General features: G+C 41.6%; 1 protein-coding gene across 5 annotated transcripts in view; it reads left to right on the forward strand.

Moving 5' to 3' along the window:
- DOCK11 (dedicator of cytokinesis 11) overlaps positions 1 to 21,760 on the forward strand; it is a 193,871-nt gene that overhangs the window by 116,078 nt on the left and 56,033 nt on the right. For 4 of the 5 annotated variants that reach the window (XM_032844786.1, XM_032844785.1, XM_032844783.1 and 1 more), the window contains 9 exons: positions 1,870 to 1,953; positions 2,814 to 2,925; positions 3,432 to 3,470; positions 5,155 to 5,333; positions 10,418 to 10,534; positions 12,157 to 12,232; positions 13,456 to 13,565; positions 15,471 to 15,582; positions 21,226 to 21,292. In XM_032844786.1, the coding sequence (XP_032700677.1) occupies positions 1,870 to 1,953; positions 2,814 to 2,925; positions 3,432 to 3,470; positions 5,155 to 5,333; positions 10,418 to 10,534; positions 12,157 to 12,232; positions 13,456 to 13,565; positions 15,471 to 15,582; positions 21,226 to 21,292 (896 nt within the window). The remainder of the gene's footprint in view (positions 1 to 1,869; positions 1,954 to 2,813; positions 2,926 to 3,431; positions 3,471 to 5,154; positions 5,334 to 10,417; positions 10,535 to 12,156; positions 12,233 to 13,455; positions 13,566 to 15,470; positions 15,583 to 21,225; positions 21,293 to 21,760) is intronic. The other variant, XM_032844784.1, reaches the window with a different exon arrangement.

Raw genomic sequence — 21,760 nt, forward strand, 5'->3', positions numbered from 1 at the left:
TTCTTCCATGGAGCTGGAACCTGAAGGTTACTATGTAAAGGGGCTAGAACATAGTTGATGTCATAGCAGTGTTGACTTCCTCGAGTCAACAAACATTTGCCTGTGAAGATTCAGCGGTGGAAGTCTGTCTCCGAAATCCCGTTTCTCCTACATATTCAAGATACAGTGTGAGTGACTGTTTTGCTGTAAGCAGAAACAAGATACAGTAGGAAGACCAGAACAGGAGGAATTATGAGCAGGAACTGTTGAGCAGAGCCTAGAAGAAAAGTTCCCTGGGACAAGAGTTGGTGTTACAGGTAGAGGACCCGTGAGCAAAGAAGAGGAAATATGTGTGTCTGGGAGTTGTTTAGGGAGGATCGAGAAGGTCATCGTGTAGAGCATTTAGGATGTATGGAGGTAGGGCTGGGAATTTCGTCTGGTGCCCGGTGATGGAAGGCCTTGAACGTCAGTCTAAGGAATTTCGATTTTGATCTGTATGCCGTGGGGAAAGACCAGCAACTTACGAGGATAAGTTTGTTGCTGGAATGATGGAAGAAGTGAGGGCAGCACCGTCAGGGTAACCGGCTAGAACCTCAGTCCCTTTCCCTTGTCTGCCTGGTAGAGTCCATTCATCTTTGAGGCTCAGCTCTGCCCTCACCTTCCCATGGCGTGTCGACACACCTTCTGTCGTTCAGCCGTGCTTTCCATACTTCCGTGGTACTTCTTACTGCACCATATTTTAATTATTTATTTGTCTTTACCACTGGATGAGTATAAAGACCATGTCGTATTCACCTTTGTATTTCTCTAGAACACTGTCTCAATCGCTGTGAGAAATGAGATATAAATGGTTGATCAAATATCGAGTTCCTTGTATTTCACAGGAACAGTGTGGACCCCATGGAGAACTTAAAGGGAAAGAGAGACTTTCTATTGTTCTATCTGGGTAAAAAGACAGGGAACTAATAAGTAAAACACACACTAGCATCGAAGAAAATGTTTAACAAGGGACTTGTGGGCCAACATGGCTTAGGAAGCTGGGATTTCATCAGAACATTGAGTAATGGGTAGGATTGGGCTGAAGTAGTGCTAGAATTACTAGGTAGGCCTGGCCTGAGCACAGACCCCGAGGTGGGAACACACAGCACTTCCGGAGCGGATAATGAGCCAACGAGCTGTACTGGGTGGTGAAACGGGCGAAGTAGGTTGGGACAACACTGCGAGTGTCCTTGAATGCCAGGCTAAGGAGTTGGAAGTTATATTAAAGGCAATAAGGAAGTAATGAAAGCTCTGGAAGGAAGGTGACCTGATTAGGGCTTGGACTTAGAGATGAATTTGGAAGCAGGTGGATGGGGAGATGACGGGTGCATGCTGGTTCATAGCCTTCCTGGACTTGTGAACTTGCCCAGGAATGAGAACCTTAACTAGGAGGAGACCAGCGGGCACCTCTGGACATCAGGAAAGGCTGTCACAGAGGAGGGCTGTATTAATGGGCCAAGACTCCGTAGAACACAGGAGAGCCTTCTCTTTGGGTCTGAAATTTTGCCGTAGCCCAAACCCCATTTATAGTAGTGAGCTGACCACCATACGCTTCTCTTTGAGCTTTTAGAATTGACCAGAATGAGACAGAGTAGCTAAATAGATTACATGTATGTGTGTATATGTGTTTGCATGTGTATATACATACATGTACATGTATGTTTATCCATCTACATGTGAACATTGTACAGTTGGGACCCAATTCCAACAACACATCACTTGCCCTTTCCCTTCTTTAAGGTCACCTACTGTAAAACTCCGAAAGCCATTATTCTGTTATCTGTAAAAGCGAGAACGTCATGCCAGACTTCCAGAATTATGTCACTGTTCATTTTCTTTTGGTTTCTGTAGCGCTGTCTGACACTAATGGATAGAGGATTTGTTTTCAATCTGATAAATGACTACATATCTGGATTCAGCCCCAAAGATCCCAAGGTAAGTTAGAAGGATGTCCCCGTAGCGGCCGTCCGGTATCAGAGCGTGAGACCAGGGGTAAGACTTAGTCCCTGGAGGATTTGGAGCTGCTGTTTTTGCTTAGGTTCTCTGAGTACAGGGGTCGCTCAGAGCTGGGGATGTTGGGTAGTGTGGGGGGAGTCCCCGAGACCACCCACATGTTCAGTGGTGCGCCGGCAAGACCCACAGGACTCATTGTAGAGTTATGGCAACCTTCGTCACGACTAAAGATTCGTGACAGGGACACATACAGCAGGGATACGCAGCTGGAACAGTAACAGAAAAGCATAGCGAGTGGAGTCCTGGGCAGTGTTCACGTAGGGCTCCCGAGGGGCCACCCTCCCTCCCGTGAAGGTCACGCTGAGCACAACCTTCCTCCAGCAGGGAAAATGCTGAACATGCAGCCACACGCGTTCAACATGGCTTTTCAGGGACGCCCATTAGAGACCTATGGTCTAGGTTGTTTCTTGGGGACTGGTCATATACTGGAGATGGGTGGAAATTCCAGAGGCAGGAAAGGGAAAGAAAGCAAGTGTTCATAGTAAATCACATTGTTTGTACAAACAGTCCGAGCAGGCTGGCAGAGGAGGCACAACCTTATCGTGTAGGGAGCGTTTCAAAATCCAATTTCCCAAATGCCAGCCAGCAACCAACCTTGCCAGCAGCCTTGCTTTAAAAGGAGAGCCTGCTGGTGTTAACTCTTTCCTGCACGGGTCACGTCTCAAGGTGTGCTTAAAGCACCGAACACTTCCGTTTGGGAAATTAATGCCCTGTATTTAATTATTAAAATAGTAAATGCCGACAAAAAAGGGAGTTCTGTATCTTTTTTTTTTTTTCTCTAGGTCCTGGCTGAATACAAGTTTGAATTTCTGCAAACGATTTGCAATCACGAACATTACATTCCTCTGAACTTGCCAATGGCATTCGCGAAACCTAAACTCCAGCGCGTTCAAGGTACGTGTTTGCATTTTCCATCATTCGAAACGGTGTTTTCCTTCTTGGGGGGCTAGCGCTAGCATAGCGTACTGTTTTCTAGGTAAACTGTGAATTGAAAGGTAACCTCAGAATTGTTAACTGTCCGAAGATACGCTCCTTAACGGTAGCCCACACTTGCTTCGTAGTGTCAGTGGTAGTAGTAACAACACGGAGAAATCAGGTGTAATTACATCAGTGGCTGCTTAACCAGAGATGTCAGATAGTAGTACAATTACTTTCTGTGATAATGTTTGAACTCATACATGAGATCAAATTAAAAAAAAAAACATAGAAATGCATTTCCGCTGAAAGGAAGCTCGAGAAGCGTAAAAGCAGAGTGGAATTGTAATTTGTCGTATATATTCAATGTATGATATGCCTTCAGTTAACTCCATTGCTAGTTTTATTGAATGCTTTGTTGTACAGCACAATTCTTATGTTACTATGTTTTTTATTTGTCCCTTTTCTTTTCATATATTAATTAGATTTTTTTTCATTTGCGGTGGACCGTTTGACTTCAGTAGGTAGGTTTAACTCGGTTCACTCTACAGTAGTTCACTGTCTTTAAAAACGATCTGATGAATGGCTAAGATGGACGGTGGGGGTGGGGGGAGGCTTTGTTTGCTTTTCGTATCGTCCCTGGCCACAGTGAGGTTTTAGGCTAACAGACTCAGAAAACCAAGGAGATGGTGTATGAGGCAGTATTTTTTGTTTCCTTTTAAAATAAGTTTACACATTGATTGCTCAAAGAATCCGTTTGAAAACAAGTTCCTGCTTAAGGCAGCGTGGGGCCCAGAGGTTGTATCTGTTCTTTAAGTGTGTGTCCTCTCTCCCAGGCTTGCCTCCTTTCTCTCTGACCCTGTCTAATGACTACTTGGCCACAGTTTTGAAGGTCTGGATGAAAGGACCCGATTGGATGTATTCAAATCAATGAAGTCAAAGCAAAGCAAAACAAAACAAAACTTAACTGCCATTGCAGAATCTACCCAGATAGAGCCCCCTGCGTTAGTCACGAGTGGCCCCTGTGCATTGAAAGTGCTCGGCATTCCCAAAAGAGGATGACCCCAGGGCAAGAAGAAAATCAGATGCCTTGTGTCTCCAGGGGGTAGGGGTCTTAATCACTGAATTCGAGCCAGTGAAAGTAAAGAAAAAGTACTTAGAAAACCAAATACCTCTGCTCAACCACTCCCGTATTTAATTCTGAGCACGTAGAGCTCAGATGCTTCCCTGTTATTTATCGGTAGCCGGGAGGACATCAGAGAAAAGAAGGGGTCGACAGATGTTCAGGATTTTTGGGATTAAATCTGTCTACTCACAACATTTATTATGTCCTAACTGAATACGTAGCGTTATATGAACTGCTGAAGAGCGCCCTCCCCCCACCCACCCCCGAAAAATAGAAAACGTATCCTTTAGCTTTACGGCTTAATTAAATTCAAGGGTAGAGGAGAGGAAATAAAGATTGTGAAATCTACGGTAGAAGTGACTAAACTTGGTCTCAATCCCTTGGGAATAGTTCCAAGGCAGGTCCCAACCAGGATATTAGCAGCTGGGAAAAGGGACTGAGTTCTAAAAGGGAGTGAAACATATAGTTTGGAGGGTGATTTTCTGAAGTCAAAGATCTGTGTTTGCCTGCTGATGAATTGGAAGTGAGACGAAGCTATTTTTCTTACTGTTCCTGTACCCGTTGTATTTGGGCCAGTCTCTGACATTTACTAGAACAGTCCGTAGTTCACACCCTTAGAATGATTCAGTTGTCTTTGTCCTCCTTTTCTTACTTCACGAGTGTAAACAGATAAGTAATTCAAGTGTTGTTGTACAGAATCAGTCAGTCCATAGCTGTAACAAAATCTCTTCAGATGAAAAGACATGTAGATATTGCCACATATAGCATTGTTTCATTCTGGGGTCAATCTTCAGACTCCTGAGAGTTAAAAAGGATCTAGGAGAAAAGAGATCTAGGGACTCTCTTACTGACCGAAATGATCATTAAGGCTATCATACAGCCCTGACTGTGAGCGCGTTTCTGTTGTAAAAATGTTGCATGCTTGTTCTACATGACCAAAGAATTGTCCACATTCATTAAGAATAAAATTATAGCTCTTGCTAACATAAGCACATATTACTAAATAATAAATATGTTACTTTAATGATAAGGTCATTTCTGATTACTTTTATAAACGGGTTTTACATTTCATTATACCGCAGATTCAAATCTTGAATACAGTTTATCAGATGAATATTGCAAGCATCACTTCTTGGTTGGTTTGCTTCTGAGGGAAACCTCCATTGCTCTTCAGGACAATTACGAGATCAGATACACGGCTATCTCTGTCATAAAGAATCTTTTGATAAAACATGCATTTGACACTAGATACCAACACAAGGTAAGGATGCCTGTCTAATCAGTGTCACATTAGTAAATTTCGGCTAAGATTTTACATTCAAGTGGACGTGTTCAGTAAGGCACATAATATGAGCATCGACGAACTTACTTTTACAAATAAGGTTTGTTTCACGATCCAATGATTAGGTTTTCAAAATACTGTTCAACTAACTGTTGAAGAAAAACAGTGGTTTCTCAAGTCGTGTGTAAAGAACAACGTAACTGCCGCAGGAGTTGTTACATAAGCTAATTAGGCTTTTTAAAAAATCGTATGTAGTTGTAGCCATATGGACTCTTTCAAAGATATTTCTTAGTGTACGTCCTCATATATATATTCCTAAATCAGTTACAGTATTGATTAAGTGATTAATAGTAAGACATGTTAACTGGGTCAAATACGAAATACTTAATATGAAGATTTCCTTCTTACTGAAAAAATGCGGGTGTGGCTATAAACCTTATGGACATTGCACATTGTCTGTGTGTGAAGGCCATTGCTATGGCTGCTGCTCACTGCCCCTTTAACATACATATTCAGATCTTCTTACCATTAAACTCCATTGGGCTTAAAAATGTAGATTGCAAACTCCGTGGATTTCAAATAACCTAACTTACATACCTAGAATCACAGGGCTCGAGGGGACATCATATTATTTCATAATTAATAACTTGTCCTTTGGTTTGTATATCCAGGTACAAATAAAAATTAGGATGTCGTTTAGTATTGTCATACTTTGCAGAGCTGACTTGGAAATGGAGCTTATTCTTTTTTTTTCTTTTTTAAGATTTTATTTATTTATTTGACACAGAGAGAGATCACAAGCAGGCAGAGAGGCAGGCAGAGAGAGAGAGATGGGGAAACAGGCTTCCCGCTGAGCAGAGAGCCCGATGCGAGGCTCGATCCCAGGACCCTGAGATCATGACGTGAGCCGAAGGCAGAGGCTTAACCCACTGAGCCGCCCAGGCTTCCCGGAGCTTATTCTTTATTCAATATTCCTGTTTATCCTTGATAAATAGAAGACGTCTGCCAGCTGCTTCCATTTATAGTTCTTTAATTCCAGAGGATTTTCATTACTTACAAATTTTGCTGGTTTTCTTCAGCTGATTCTCTCCTGAAGTACATTGAAACTCAGCGTTAAGATGTTTTTTTGTTACTTACCACAATTTTGGCTTGGTTTCTGTCACGATATAACTGTAACAACACATTGTCATCACCCTGTTATGTGCTATTTTCTCTTTCTGTGTGAATGTCGATATTGACGTCACGCAAGATAACCAGTATGAGATACCTGAATGAAAAGATATCTCACAGGTCAGCCGTTCCACCCGGGCTCTGGCAAACCTTGAAAACTGCTGGTTACCACTGGGTTCTGGCGAACTGCTGCTTACGCCTAGAGGTGCAGGAAAGGATCTTAGGCAACGTGGAGGAAAAGGTCTCTAGCCGTGATTTCAAATTACGCGTGGGAAAACGCAAAATGAACTTCTCCTCCCAGAAGCAGGAAGCTGTGTCATTTACCTCTGCCTCTTCAGATGAAAGTGCAGGAAAATGGGATTGCACTAGTGTCTTACCTAGAGGTGGATTTTTAAATATTTTCTATCACACGTGTGGACATCATTTCCTTTTTAAAATTCTGAGATGTTATAGTATATATATGCGCACACGCATATAACTTCTCTTATCGGTAAAAGTTCAGCACTGCGCCTACTTGAGTATTTGAGGTTTGGGAGTGTGGGAAAGATTGAAATACCAAGCCCATTACCTCTTCAGTGACTTCTGAAGCCCTTTTCTCTTTTGTTCAAAAGCTTTAAACAGCTGTTATGTGGGTATGGGATTCTCTCTGCTAGAACTTTGCCTCATGGGCCTGCTTCACCAAAGCTTGAATTCCTTTCTCTGTTGGGTCCAAGGAATTCCCAGGTGGCCTGAGTAAGGGGTCATCTGTCAAATATGTTCAAGTAAAACATGTTCACCACGAATGGTGGCGCCAAGGTAAGGGATAGAGATGGAAGCTTTAGGCTCCCATAATTTTTGTGGGTCCCCTGACGTGACCCTAGACAAATACACAGTCAAGGAAAAAAATGCTCCCTATGGAAATGCTATTTTTGAGATACCCTAGTCACAGCCCCCCCAACTATGTTGCTGTTCTTTGGCCCTCCTCTAATGAAATGATCGAGATGTCACTCGTCCCTATTATGTGCTGCTCGTAAACTGCTTTGGGAGATCTCCTAACTTGTTATCATGACTGTGAGACCTCTTCTCTATCCAGAACCAAAATGTCCAGTGACTAAGGTGTGTCTCTGTGCCTGTACCCACTGCAAGTGATGTTAACCCCTGAAAGAACTGCAGTTTTGACTTGGGCTGTGGGCAGGGTTTTTTCCATTATCCGCCCCCCCGCTCCCCACCTCCCTTTTTAGTAATCCATGTACATAGTTAAAAAATGCCTCTCTCCCATTTCTTAACCCCATGTAAGTCATGCATGCAGAAACATATATATATATATGTATATATATATGTTACGTGTGTGTATAATGAGAATCATTATGCATTTTTAATTAACAAGACATCCTGAAGATTAGAGCTACCACATTTTTAGAAATCTGCATATTATTCCATCATACGGATATACCCCATTCTGCTTTATTTATTTATTTATTTTTAAAGATTTTATTTATTTGACAGACAGAGATCATAAGCAGGCAGAGAGGCAGGCAGAGAGAGAGAGGAGGAAGAGAGGAGGAAGCAGGCTCCCCGCTGAGCAGAGAGCCCAACGTGGGGCTCGATCCCAGGACCCTGGGATCATGACCTGAGCCAAAGGCAGAGGCTTTAAGCCACTGAGCCACCCAGGTGCCCCTATTTATTTATTTTTTAAGTAGGCTCCACACCCAGTGTGGGGCTTGAACTCACAACCCCGAGATCAAGAGTCACCCGCTGAGCCAGCCAGGCGCCCCTGAACAATGCCTTATTTTAAACTCTCTTCTAGTAATAGATTCCTAGGTGGTTTTCAGACTTTTGTGCAGGCAAAGCTTAATATATTTTACACTGTATGTTTTCCTGTGTTCCTGTTCCACTGAGAGAGTTGTAGTATCTCCTTGCCTAGTGATCACTGGGGAATGAAAGTAGACTCCCATCCAGAAGCTGTAGTATTAATAATAGTGGCTAAAATTGACTGAGGACTCACTACACGTCAGACACTGTATTAAATACCTCACCTGAATTAGTATAATTATTATTATCCCCATTTTACGAAAGAGAAATGTAAACTGTGGCTCAGTGATTTGATCACAGTCAAGGAACAGCAACAGGAGATTGGAAATTCATATATGTATAAAATCCAAGATCCGTGTTCTTAGCCACGAGACCATAGTGGCTATCAAAGCCAAAGTGGGACACTGAAAAACTAGAGAACTACCAAAAAAGGGTGACCACGATGGGGAAAAGCCTTGAAGCCAAAGCCATGTGAAGAATAAAGGAAGTCATGAGGGCCATTTAGCCTTGCGGAGAATGAATTAAGCTGGTAACGATCTTTTAACTATTTGAAGACTTGCCCTGTAAAAATGGGGCGTGGCCTTGCTCTTGTAGTACCAGAGGCCAGAGCTATACCTAGCAGATAGAACTTACAAGGAGTAAATCAGCTAAAGGACCCTTCTAACAGAAACCAGAGAAGGGCTGGAGTGTGAACATGAACCCTTTGTCGGTTGCAGGGAAGGGCCATTCTTGCCTTGGGCGGGAGGCTGGCGATCATTGGTTCTCAGACCTCTGTGCCCTTCAGCACAATCTGGGGCAGAGTCCCAGAAATAATGAACAATATGAAAAATTGTTCAGCCTAAATAACAAATGCGAATTCAGGCAACAAGGAGGTACTATTGATCTTCTGTATTCTGTAGGTTGACTATTAAGCCCTAGAGACCTTCTCTAAGTCTCTAGAAAAAACCTCCCAGAGTCATGAAATGTGAAGGGGCAACTTTTATGCCATTATATCCACTGGTTTTGCTGACTCAAGTGTATGTACATGTCGGATGAGGAATGTCTAGAGCTGAGAGAAGCAATAAATACATTTTCAAATAAGAGATACCATGTTAAGACTGCTAGTAGCCAGGGGACAAATATATTTATTTACAAATTTATCTTCCAAGTCTTACAGTTGACTCAGGGGGCCAAGATCACATTATCTTAATTGCTTTGATCAAAACGACAAAAAAGGAGGCGACTGGGTGGCTCAGTCATTAAGTGGCTGCCTTCGGCTCAGGTCATGATCCCCGGGTTCTGGGATCGAACCCCACCTCGGGCTCCCTGCTCAGCGGGAAGCCTGCTTCTCCCTCTCCCACCGCCCCGTGCCTGTGTTCCCTGTCTCTCTGTGTCAAATAAATAAATGAAATCTTTAAAACAACAACAACAACAACAAATGTTTCTTTAAGGAATAGAGTAGCTCACCATTTTTAAAAAAAGATTTATTTGAGAGCAAGCAAGAGAAGAGGGCGAGGGGCAAAGGGAGAGAGAGAATCCTGAAGCAGACTCCCTGCTGAGTGCAGAGCCCGATGGAAGGCTCTATCCCAGGACCCCGAGATGCTGACCTGAGCTGAAACCAAGATTCGGCCTCCCAGCCCACAGAGCCACCCCAGGCACCCCAGTAATTCACCATTTTTGAGGCTTCTCCCATTGATTCATTTATTCAGCTAACGTGTACTGAGCGTCTCCTATCTGCCCAGACACTGGGGTTGAAGTGGTGAACAAGGCAGACACCATCCCTGTGCTTGTGAAAACTCAGCCCTCACTGGAGTTAAAGAACGGAACTGATACTATCTGCTTTCTAGGTCAACCACTATTTTTCAGAGAATGAGCTTTCGCCTTTTACTTTATGTCGTCATTGAGGGATTGTGATTTGACTCTGTAGGGCGTAGAAATCTAAATACCAAGAAGGTTCCGTGGTAATTAGTTTTGAGACTTGTGAGTATAAATAGCCTCATGGTTCACTAATTTGTTGTGGATATTAGCCCACTTTGAGTCTTGAAACTGATAGATGGGGGCTAGCTTTATTTGGGGTATAGACCTATTCTATCCCTACTGAGCTTTGGATAATTATTTTTCAGAACCAGCAGGCCAAAATAGCACAATTGTACCTACCGTTTGTTGGACTGCTCTTGGAAAATATACAGCGGTTAGCAGGTCGAGATACCTTGTATTCTTGTGCAGCCTTGCCTAATTCTGTAAGTAGTAATGTATTTCCCTGGGCGTTTTATCCCCTTTTATAGACTGCGTTTAGAATTGGGGTCATATGCTATATGGGCTCTATCTTAAGCATTGCTCTTCATTCCATTTTTAGAGTTAACACTTTTTTTTCCCTACAGCAGTGCTTCTGAGCCACCCAGGTGCCCCTGCTTCTCATACTTTAATGTGCATACGAATCACCAGGGGATTTTGTTAAAACACAGACTCTAACTCAGTAGGCCTGTGGTGGAGTTCGAGACTGTGCTTTTCTAACACACTTTTGCCTGCTTCCGGTCCAAGGACCACACTTTGAGTAACAAGGTCCGAGAGAATTCCAGGAATCCTTTGCACCCTGTGTTTTAAGATTTACCATTATTTGCCTTCCGATATTCAACTTGGAAATGGAATGAAGGATTCTTCACTTCCACAATGCAAGGCACCAGGGGTTAAACTGTATTCCTTTGCTTCTCCTTTCCTGGGACAGCCTACTTTTAGTTCTTCAGAGTTGCTTTCCGCTCGGCGCAGTTGGTCTGTGCTTTGTTCTCTCTTTAGAATCTTAGTGTTCAAAGGAACCTCGGATGGTGACCGGTCCCCCATTGGGCAAAACAACATTTTGCCTTTGTAGTAATTAAAACTTTCCTTCCCACATTAGACCTATAAGGTTTTCTTATCTGCTTGTCCTAGTTTGGCCTTCTTAGAGAGACATGGAACACTTCTGTTCCCACCTCCACATGACACCCCTTGCACAAGTGCTTTCTAAATTTTTCTCCAGACCAGATACCTACCTCTGCTTCATCTTTTGTCATTCCCAAACCCTTTGACAACCTTGGTTATGCTCTTCTGGATATGCTCCACTTTACCAGTCAGCCTATTAAAATGTGGTGCACAGAACTGTACCCTTTCTAGTCTGCCCAGAGGGACTGTGAAGTCCTGCCCTGCCCCCACTCCATGTTCTGAATGGCCCAAGATGGCCTTCCCACTTTCAGTTGCCGTGTCATGTTGTTGGGTGGCGGGATAGACTGTGTCCTTTACGGCTTCCTTTGGCAATTAGCCCTATGAAATGCCCTAGTCGATTTGTCTGGCTTGCCTTGGGTTCCTGAGAAAGCTGCTTTTAAGCCTTCCTGATGGCTTTATTGCCTATAGCTCCCAATTACGTAACTCAGCTAAATGTGGGGGCTGCCTTATCTACCTGGGTTTTAGGCTGGCCTTTTTTCCCAAACACAGTTACTCCTGCTTATGCTCACTCCAAAATATTCGACAGTGATCTTTGAAAGTATTTGACTTATCTGTTCTTTCTTCTGGAGCTCAAATTCGTCTAGGGCTTCTGGTCACACGTCTCCTTCAAGCACTGCACCTAGTTCCTAGGGGGATTATTGGGTGGTGGTTGCCACTTCCACCAGCCATCTCGGGTTCTATTACTTGGTCAGAGGTCTTGCTTGCAAAGTATCCTAGTGCCCCATCTTTAAAGAGATGTCACTGAAATACCAACAGTGATACCTGATCTGGACTTTCACAGTGAGCTTTGTTTAAAGTTAGGAGACCCTCCCATTCTGTTCATTCCAATGTCTCATGCTCATGTACAAATTTGTTGAAATGACAGTGATGTCACCTTGTGTTACAGGCATCCCGGGATGAGTTTGCCTGTGGCTTCACTTCACCTACAAGTAGAGGGAGTCTGAGCAGTGACAAAGACACTGGTAATTAAGTCCTTTAAAGAGTATACATTGCATGGCTCTATAGAAACACACCCTGTACTTCTCTGTACTTTTGAAATACTTCATAATAACTATACATAGCATGAGCTCTTCTAAAGTTTAATTAAATCTGACTCACACTTGCAGCCCCCCTCCTTTTTTTGCTTGAGTTTCCTTATCTAAGCTTGTTTAAAATGTAGCTTTGGTATACTGACAAAATACAGGATAATGAAAAGAACACTGGTTTCCGATCCTATCTGTCTCCAGTCTTAAGACAAGACGCTTCCCCTTTTTTGGGCCTAAGTTTCCTTATCTACAAAACTCTCTCTTGAATTGTGTGGCCTTGGTTTATTACTTCCAGCCTCTTGTTGTTTCATAAGTAGTAAAGTATTTCAAGTGGTTAAAAAAAATAAGTCACCCTTTGTTAGGCTTCTTATGGTGTTTTGATATAAAATAGAAACTTCATGTTTTCTTTTTTTATTTTCTTTTTAAAGATTTTATTTATTTATTTGACAGAGAGAGAGAGAGATCACAAGCAGGCAGAGAGGCAGACAGGGGTGGGGGGGATTCAGCTTCCCCGCTGAGCAGAGAGCCCAATATGGGGCTCGATCCCAGGACCCTGAGATCATGACCTGAGCCAAAGGCAGAGGCTTAACCCACTGAGCCACCCGGGCGCCCCGAAACTTCATTTAAAAAAATTTTTTTTTGAAGACTTTATTTATTTGCTTGAGAGAGAGAGAGAGCATGAGAGGGGAGAGAAGGTCAGAGGGAGAAGCAGACTCCCCGCCGAGCAGGGATCCCGATGCGGGACTTGATCCCGGGACACTCCAGGATCATGGCCTGAGCCGAAGGCAGTTGCTCAACCAACTAAGCCACCCAAGCGCCCCCTGAAACTTCATGTTTTAGATGACTAAGATCTATTCCCTAAAATCTGTCTCTAAATTAGCCCAGTACTTATTTTTTTTTAAAGATTTCATTTATTTATTTGACAGACAGATCACAAGTAGGCAGAGAGGCAGGCAGAGAGAGAGGAGGAAGCAGGCTCCCCACTGAGCAGACAGCCCGATGTGGGGCTCGATCCCAGGACCCTGGGAACATGACCTGAGCCGAAGGCAGAGGCTTTAACCCATGGAGCCACCCAGGCGCCCCAACCCAGTACTTATTTTTTTAAAAAATTTTTTTGACCATTCTTCCTGTTGTTAATGGGGACTTGGCTTTTTTTCCAGCTTATGGGGCTTTTCCAAATGGACATGGAATCAAGAGGGAAGATTCAAGAGGTTCTCTCCTCCCAGAAGGAGCAACGGGATTTCCAGATCAGGGCGGGACTGTTGAAAATGTAAGAACCTAAGTATGTGGGGTAACCCTAGGGATATGTTAGGCTACAGCTGGCTGTCTTTTTATATAAGTAAAAGTCTCTCCACTAGAAAACATCCCTTAATTCTTGGATGTTGTATTGGTTCCTTCCTCTAATGGCAGCTGCTACTTGAATATTTAAAACTGTTTATGGATGATAAGGCATTCATCCTTAAGAGTTCTAACTTTGAATACCTCCTTTAATCTTCGTATACTGTAACCTGTTCTAGAGAGGGAAGGTTCAAGTTTAAAATATCTAATGCACCTTGTCGTATAAATCCCTTCTTGGCAGGGTTAATTCAGTCTTCCGTTCTTTTGTGATAAATAACCTGGGAGAAAAAAAGGCCTCCAAATCGATGATCTCAGTGTCACATCATTACTTAATCAGAATATATTCTCTAACATTAAAGTTTGAGTATGTCTGTCTTGAGACAGAGAAACCTCATTTTATTTTACTTTATTTTTATTTTATTTTGTGACAGAGAAAGGGCAAGTGGTGCATGTGGGGGAGTGGCAGAGGGAGAGGGAGAGAAAGACCCTTTAAGCCCAATGCGGGGCTCAATCTCACTACCCTGAGATCATGACCTGAGCTGAAGGCAGACGCTTAACCATCTGAGCCACCCAGGTGCCCCAAGAAATTTCATTTTGACCAATAAAGCCATGTAATGCTGCTGTGTAAGATCACAGAATCATATAAAATTAGGGTTAGAAGGGTGCATACAAATAATAAATTCCAACTCAATTTACAAATGATAACTGGGGTTGTGACTTAGGACAACCACACAGCTATGGCAGGCCAGACCTGAACCTGGATTTTCTGATTCTAGCAATATTTCTCTTATATCACGGCATTCTTAGTGTGCTTCAGAATCACCTGGGGGGTTAATAAAAACAGATGGCTGGGCCTCACCTCCAGAGTTTCTAATTCAGTCTGGGATGGGGCCTGCTAATTTGTGTCTCTAAGTTCCCAGGTGATGCTGATGCTGCTAATTGGGAAACACCCCTTGAGAACCACTGGGAATATACTTCCTTGAGCCTTGGGGTAAATAGTAATTCATTCACAAAGGTTCCTATTTTACGGCTTTTAGAATTCTGTCAATAGACACTATCCTGGGTAAGGCAGATAAAAGACAAAGAAGTTAAATGACTTAATAATCAAGTGAAAGTTCGTTCTTAGTAAATCCTAGTTTAGTAAATGCCTATTTCCAGCTCAGTTTAGCTCAACTGTGAAAGAACTGGTTTTTAAATACGGTAAATTATTTAGGTTATTAACATTCTATTCATGTAAGTCCCCAAATAAGTCAGATCTTGTCATGCTTCACAACTGAGATTTTTAACAAAAGTCATTAAAAGGAACATCACTAGTTTGTAGAAGCTGTGGTTTTAAAGTATTACTGGATTCTTCTTCATGTAATTATCTTGTCATATGAGCCCTTCTTAAAAAATACAGATTTCCTGACCTATGATTTGTAGGTTGGATTTTAATTTATAAACTCTGAAAGATTCAAATGAAAAGAGCTTAAAATGTTTCTGTGCTTCCATATACCTTAGTTAAGTTCCTCCTGCATGTAAAAACTATTTTTCCTAGAATAGCCACATACAGTAATTTAAATTTTTTACTGCTACTTAAACACAGAACTCATGGGAATGAAACACAGTGTTCATGGCTGTTATCTTGATGAAGACCCCCAGGTAATTTCTAGTGATACTACTCTGTGCAGTAGCAACAAAGAAAGATTCAGCTCATTTACCTTCCAAGTGTGATAGAAAATTGGATTTGGACTTAGAATTTTCCCAAGCAGGACCAATGATACAAATAGTTACTGAGTTAAAGGCTATGGGAATCTCTAGTACCAATATTGTTTGACAATAGCCCTTTCTATTACAGACCCGACAGGGTTCTACCAGGAGCAGTGTATCCCAGTATAACCGACTGGACCAGTATGAAATCAGAAGCCTCTTAATGTGCTACCTGTATATAGTGAAAATGATTTCCGAAGGTGAGTTACCAGCATATTAAGCGTGGTCTCTACTAGACATCCCCCCTTCACAGGTTCATGCAACGAATATTTGATCGTCCCCTGTACGTAAAACACGAGCACATTAGAAACAGATCGTTGAAGACTCTGACCTTAAAACGTTCCTCTGTTTCTAACTTAAAATGGGTTTATTGGGGTCATCTGGGTTTGATTCTTCACACTATTGTTTTTTTAATTTAAAAATTGATTTCTAAAATGAAAATGTAGTTTTAAAAGTGCTAAACATATTTTTTTTTCAGGCAGAGCTTACATCGCATTAAATGACCAAAGTAAACAGAAGGAAATAATAACCAGGAGTCACATTTAATACTTTAGCTTTTATTTGACCCAGGATTTGGAAAACCAAAAGCAAACAAAAAGACAGGAAGTGTTCTCGGAGGGTCGGGAATGCCGCTATTATCTTCATAGTGCCTGCCTGTGGCATTGTGAGGTGTTACGTTGTTTTTCAGGCTTCATTTTTCCCCCTTTGGTGTACAGTTGTATTATTTATTAGTTTTAACAATTCTTTATATGATAGACTAACCAAAGGGTTTTCATAAACTGCAATTCCTCTGGAAGTAAAATCAGGTTATCTTATTCCCAAATATCACATTCACTTACACAACTCCCTCCCTTTTCTTCCTTTTCTCAATATTTTTACTAAAAAAAAAGTATGCAGGAATGAAGAACATGAAAGCACCTGGGTTCTGATTATCATAATTATTATATTTTACTTACTTTATTTTTAAACATTTCTATATTTAAATATTTTAAAATATTTTTATATTTAAATATTTTTTAACATTTTTATATTCAAGTATTTTAAATATTTCTATGTTAAATATTTTAAAATATTACTCTAAATCTTTTTTTAAATAATAATGCAGGATATAAAAACATAAAATAATTTGATAGTTAACCATCAAAGACCTTCAGAAAAGCTAGATATGAATAATAAATCCTAGAGTTTATTAATAAAAGTCAAAAAACAACTATAATCTTAAAGTTCTAAGACTATATAATTTAGAATAAAAGTCAAAGATTATATTGAGACTATACGATGTACCTCCCTGTTTTGGGAAAGAAATAAAGGGAGATCATTTTTAACCCCAGTGGTATTTCAGTCTGAGAGATAATGGATCAGTTAACAATTACAGCCACAGCTCACTGTTTTTGTCGTCCTGCAAGATGGAAAAGTGAGCAAACAAGGTGGAAAGTGACTGCTAAAGTATATGGGGTTTCCTTTAGGGTGATGAAAATATTCTAAAATATTTAGATATTCTAAATATCTAATATTCTAAAACTGGGGTGGTGGTTTTACAACTCTTTAAAAATACTATAAACTGCTGTATTGTGCACTATTTAAATGGGTTTTATGGCCCATGAATTCTCTCAATAAATTTGCTTTTTTTTTAAAAGGCCTAATGACACATGAGAAAAAACAAACAAACAAAAATAAGAAAAAAAAGTAGTTGAATACCACCACTGCCCAGGGAAAGTGAGTTGGGGGCAGGAGGAGGAAAAATGGAGGGGGCAGGGAAAGGAGTTGGGGAGATGCACTGCTGACTTTCTCCTTATCTCCACTCCAGCAGAGTGCATGTGCACACACATGCACGCACACGCGCACACACACACCCACTCTCACACCATATACTATAATTACCAGGGTTAAGCCTCTGGCAGCTTGTTTAATGTCATGGATAAGACCATAACTGCTTTGTTTCTTGAGAACTTCGTAGTTCTGCTCCTCTTGTAAACGTTGACCTTGCTTGCTGAATTTTTGGTTTTTGCTCCTTAGATTTTTCTCTCTTCTGCTCTTGCTTTTGGATTCTTAAAAGCACATTTTTTATAACTAGTATACAGTCCGTGTCACATCTCCTCTTTATCTTTTGTATGTGTAAAGTCATATTCATTTTATTCTGAAAAAAATCTGCTTCTGGATCTTTCTCAGTGGATGTATTCTAGTTACTTTGTCTTGTCTGGTAAATATTTTAGTCACTCTATATGCATTTAAATGTTGAACCCTTAGAAGTCCATACTCTTCAGGTCCTTTCTTGGTTTTATTGGTTCATAAACAGTAGCAACTTAGTTTCAACAAAAAGATGGCAGACCTTTACACTTATATGTGGAAGTAGAGGAATTCCACAGAATGAATTTCCTTTTCTATTTGTGGCTACATTTTATTAATTGGCAATAAGTCACTGTTTCAAAGTCTTAGTCATTTGCCAAACTTTTTTTTTCTTATTGTCTTGTTTATTATTTCTGGAGAAATGGAATCAGAGTCAGGGGTAATCAGTTACACAGTCTGAATTGACAGGAAGACTGTCCTCTTGTAAAAGAAGAGCATTTTCCTTGAGAGGATGAGGCAAAGCTACTTTCCCTCTTTTTCTGTCTGTGTCCTGGCTTTTCTCTTTATTGCAGACCCTGAGATGAAACTTTGGGTATCAGTGAGAGGCTTATTGGCGTCGTACTCCTTACCTGTAGACTCATTAACATTCTTCTTCCCAGTGGATTGTTCAGTGAAAGGTGTCGGGTAGCTGCAATCTCTTACAGAAAACCCAATGTTGTGCTGAGTTACACCACTCTTCGATTTTCTTTTCCCACTAGATTTTACAGTATAGTCAAAAGGAAATACATTTAAAGAGGGCTTTTCCTTACTCTGTGTAAAAGGGGGAAATGAACTTCCATTATAATCAGGCATATTTTCCTCTGAAGTTTCAGATACGACTTGAGTAGCGGGGTTTCCTGTAGTAGAAATACTGGAAAGGCTCCAAGAGAAGTCAATCTGAGTTTCACACTTCTGTGTGGCAGTCCTTTGGGTGGAGGTCCTCTGGGTGAAGATCTGTTTCCTTTTCGGCTGGCCAAGCTGGTCTTCGTGGTTTGAAACATCTTGAAATCCAGGCCCCTTTTGAGGACCAACTGTCGATGTTAAAGGAAACCCTGCAGGTGACTTCTGATTGGTACTGCTCTCTGTGCCAGGCTTACTGCTATTAGGATAAGGCTGCTCAGGAGAGGTCTCCCGGTCCTCGAAGAGGTCCTGACTATAAAATGGAATGGAAAACTTTGGACTTCGTGGTCGTTCCTTTCGTCCAGTTTTCATCTCTTCAGTATTTGATTGCTTTATCAATCTGACAGGCAGATACACATGAGTTCCTGAGGACGGCTCCCTGACAGAGAAAACTGGCACAGACCTTTGCGTACAGGGAATGAATACCTCATCATCGCTACTAGAAAAAGAAGGGCGCAAATGCTGCAGATTCCGTTTTAGTTCTGCAGAAAGCTTCTGATTTTCTTCCCTTAACCTATTCCTTTCTTCGGTAAGCTGAGTAATAAAGTGAAGATTTTGTTGTTGGATATCATAAAATTCTTGCTGTAGTGTGTTCCTGTAGCTTTCATTCAGCGAACAGCGTTCACATGTTTTTGCATTTAACTGATCTCGCAACTCCTGAATGGTGCTACTGAGGACTTTCTGTTGCGCGGTCAGCTCTTTAATTTTGGCTGTGGAGCCCGTCCACCTTCCATCGGCCAGTCGCTCTTTCCTCAAACTGGCTAATTTTGCCTGTAAACGGCGTAGCTCTTTGTCGTGGAGCTCTTTTAGCATTAGCCAGGTTTTTTTAAAATCATCAGATGACACATCACATACACTAAACTGTAATTTTCCTCTTCCTGAGGGTTTCTTACCACCTCCCCTGTCTCCTCCACCCATGTTCCCTGCCTGCATCATGTCTCGCCGATTTGGGATTTGGAAACGGTGGAGACAGGCCAGCGGCTTGACAGCGCTACCGCCGTTGCCGAGAAAATGGCGGAGGAGCTGCTGACTAGAGCTAAGCCGCGGCTGGGATGAGGCCTTTCCCCCTTTTACAGACCTGCGAAGCTGTCTCTGGGCACAAGGCTGGCACCGGGGTCGTTCAGGGATGGGCAGAAAGTTCCGGAGTTTTTGGGTGGGAAGAAGGCACCAGCCTTTTGGCGAGAAGAGCCGATGCGTGTGAAGAGAGAGGATGGCGCCTACACACCGCTCTTCGACAGAAGGCCGAGAGGCCGGAAACCCAGTGGCTTCTGGGGGATCTGGGCTTCTCTGAGCAGCACGGCAATCAAAGGCAGGAGTAGGGGAGACCGGAAGTCCCTGTCCGCTTTTTTTTTTTTTTTTAAACAAACTAACAACGCCATTTTTAGCATTTTTATTCTTGAGGGTCAGTGTTTTAGAAAGTATCAACACTTGCGGCTTTTAGAAACAGTTGGAAGTAAAGTCAAAATCCCTACATTCCTCCCTCTCTCCCCCTCTCCGCCTAACCAACATTGCCTAGTCTTCCATCCTTATCTTGCCCCGGTTGTAGCTGGGTTGGCAGTTTTGTCATTTACCACTCTTGTGATGCCTACGACATTTTTACATTTAAGAGCTATGAGCATCATGAGCTATATCTGAGTAGCATAAAAAGGGAACGGAGTGGGCACCTGTCTGACTCGGGGTAGAGCATGCGACAAGATCTCGCAATTGAGTTCTAGCGCACTTTGAGCATAGAGAGTGCTTAAAAATCCTTTAAAAAGTAAACAAAAAATGAATGGAGAGTTAAGTGGCAGCAGTATTTTTTTCTTTCTTTTTAATCTCGGTAAATCACTGTGTTGGAGTAAAGAAGCAGGTCAGAAGAGAAGTATACATGATAGATTTAAGGGACTTTTATATCTGGAATAGTTCGATACATGCGCCTGGACATACGGTTAGAAGATAAGCAGGCATGTTTTTAAGAGTGTATTTGAGCAAAAATTGATTAGAGTCAGGTAGCATCCAATCTAGCAGACAGAAAGTAGTCTTGAGGAGCTGTACAAAATGAAAGACTTTTAGAGGTAGAAGGGAGCTGGAGCAAGGAATTTTATGCAGGGAAAGAAAGTGGGTTTGTTATTGCAAAGTCACTTTTGTCTAGGGGATGCCAGGGCTCTGTCAGGCAGATTACCTTAGTAGTGTCCATCAGATGATTCCTAATTGACTGGTTTACAATTCCATTCCTGGGAGAGTGGGAACTGTAATTGTCTAGGTTTGGTGGTGGGAGGCTTAGCATATGCAACTCCATTTTCATTCAGCCTGTTGTTTTGTTTTTAACTATGTGTGTGTGTGTGTGTATTTACATAATATCAAGACTTCAGAGTTTATAATACAAAGGCAAAGGGTAAAAAAAAAATCTCTTTTTCTAAAGTTTAAAGTTCTCAAACTTTTTGGTTCACAGAGCCCTTCGAGTAGCAGGCAAAGGTGCTTGACCCTCCTTTCGGAAAAATACACCTAAGCATGCGGCATTATGCAAAATTTTAGGAAGTTAATTGAAAACACCCCTGGTCCTTTTCCCTTCCTCTGTCTTCAGGGATGATATGAAGATTAGTATCAGCCATCCAAAAGAATATTTACAAACTAAATAAAAATCATCATTAAATGTTTATAGATAAAGCGATATATCTGGAATTAATTCACACAAATACAGTGTGTGCCTTGAACAATGAGCTGGGAGAGGAGGACATCGATGAAAGAACCGGCTGGGAACTGACAGTTGTTGAAGCTAGGTTATTGATACTTCGGGGGCACTGTGCTGTTTACTGTACTTATTTCAAGATCTGCCACTTTGTTTATTCCATTTTCAGATACTCTCTTAACTTACTGGAATAAAGTCTCTCCTCAGGAGCTCATAAACATTCTCATCCTTCTCGAGTAAGTTATACTAATTTATTTTCATAAATTTTCTCCTTGTTTGGGGGTTAAAATATTACCTGTTTTTTCCCCCAACAGCTTATTTACTGATAACGTAGGAAATAGTCGACTGTTTTGGTAGCATCAAGGCCAGCACACAGGTTCTTCATACAGATGGGACAAAACATGGAGATGGAATACTTACGATAGCAGCAAAATTAGCTAATAATAGACCACCGTTCAGCCCAGCAGCAGTCTTTCTGTGATCTAGAAAACTAGAAGTGGCATCAGCTGTCCAAAAGCATTCATTTGGAGCCGATACTGGCTTAAGGGAGCAGCTTCAATGACTGGAATTTAGAATTTGTACTCCTCTGTAGAGCTGAGTAATTCTACTGGCATCAGAAATGTGCATACATATATATATATATATATATATATACACATATACATATATATATATACACATATACATTTATATATATATTCACA

The sequence above is a fragment of the Lontra canadensis genome, unplaced genomic scaffold, assembly GCF_010015895.1.
Source record: "Lontra canadensis isolate GAN:19392208 unplaced genomic scaffold, GSC_riverotter_1.0 scaffold155, whole genome shotgun sequence".
NCBI lineage: Eukaryota > Metazoa > Chordata > Mammalia > Carnivora > Mustelidae > Lontra > Lontra canadensis.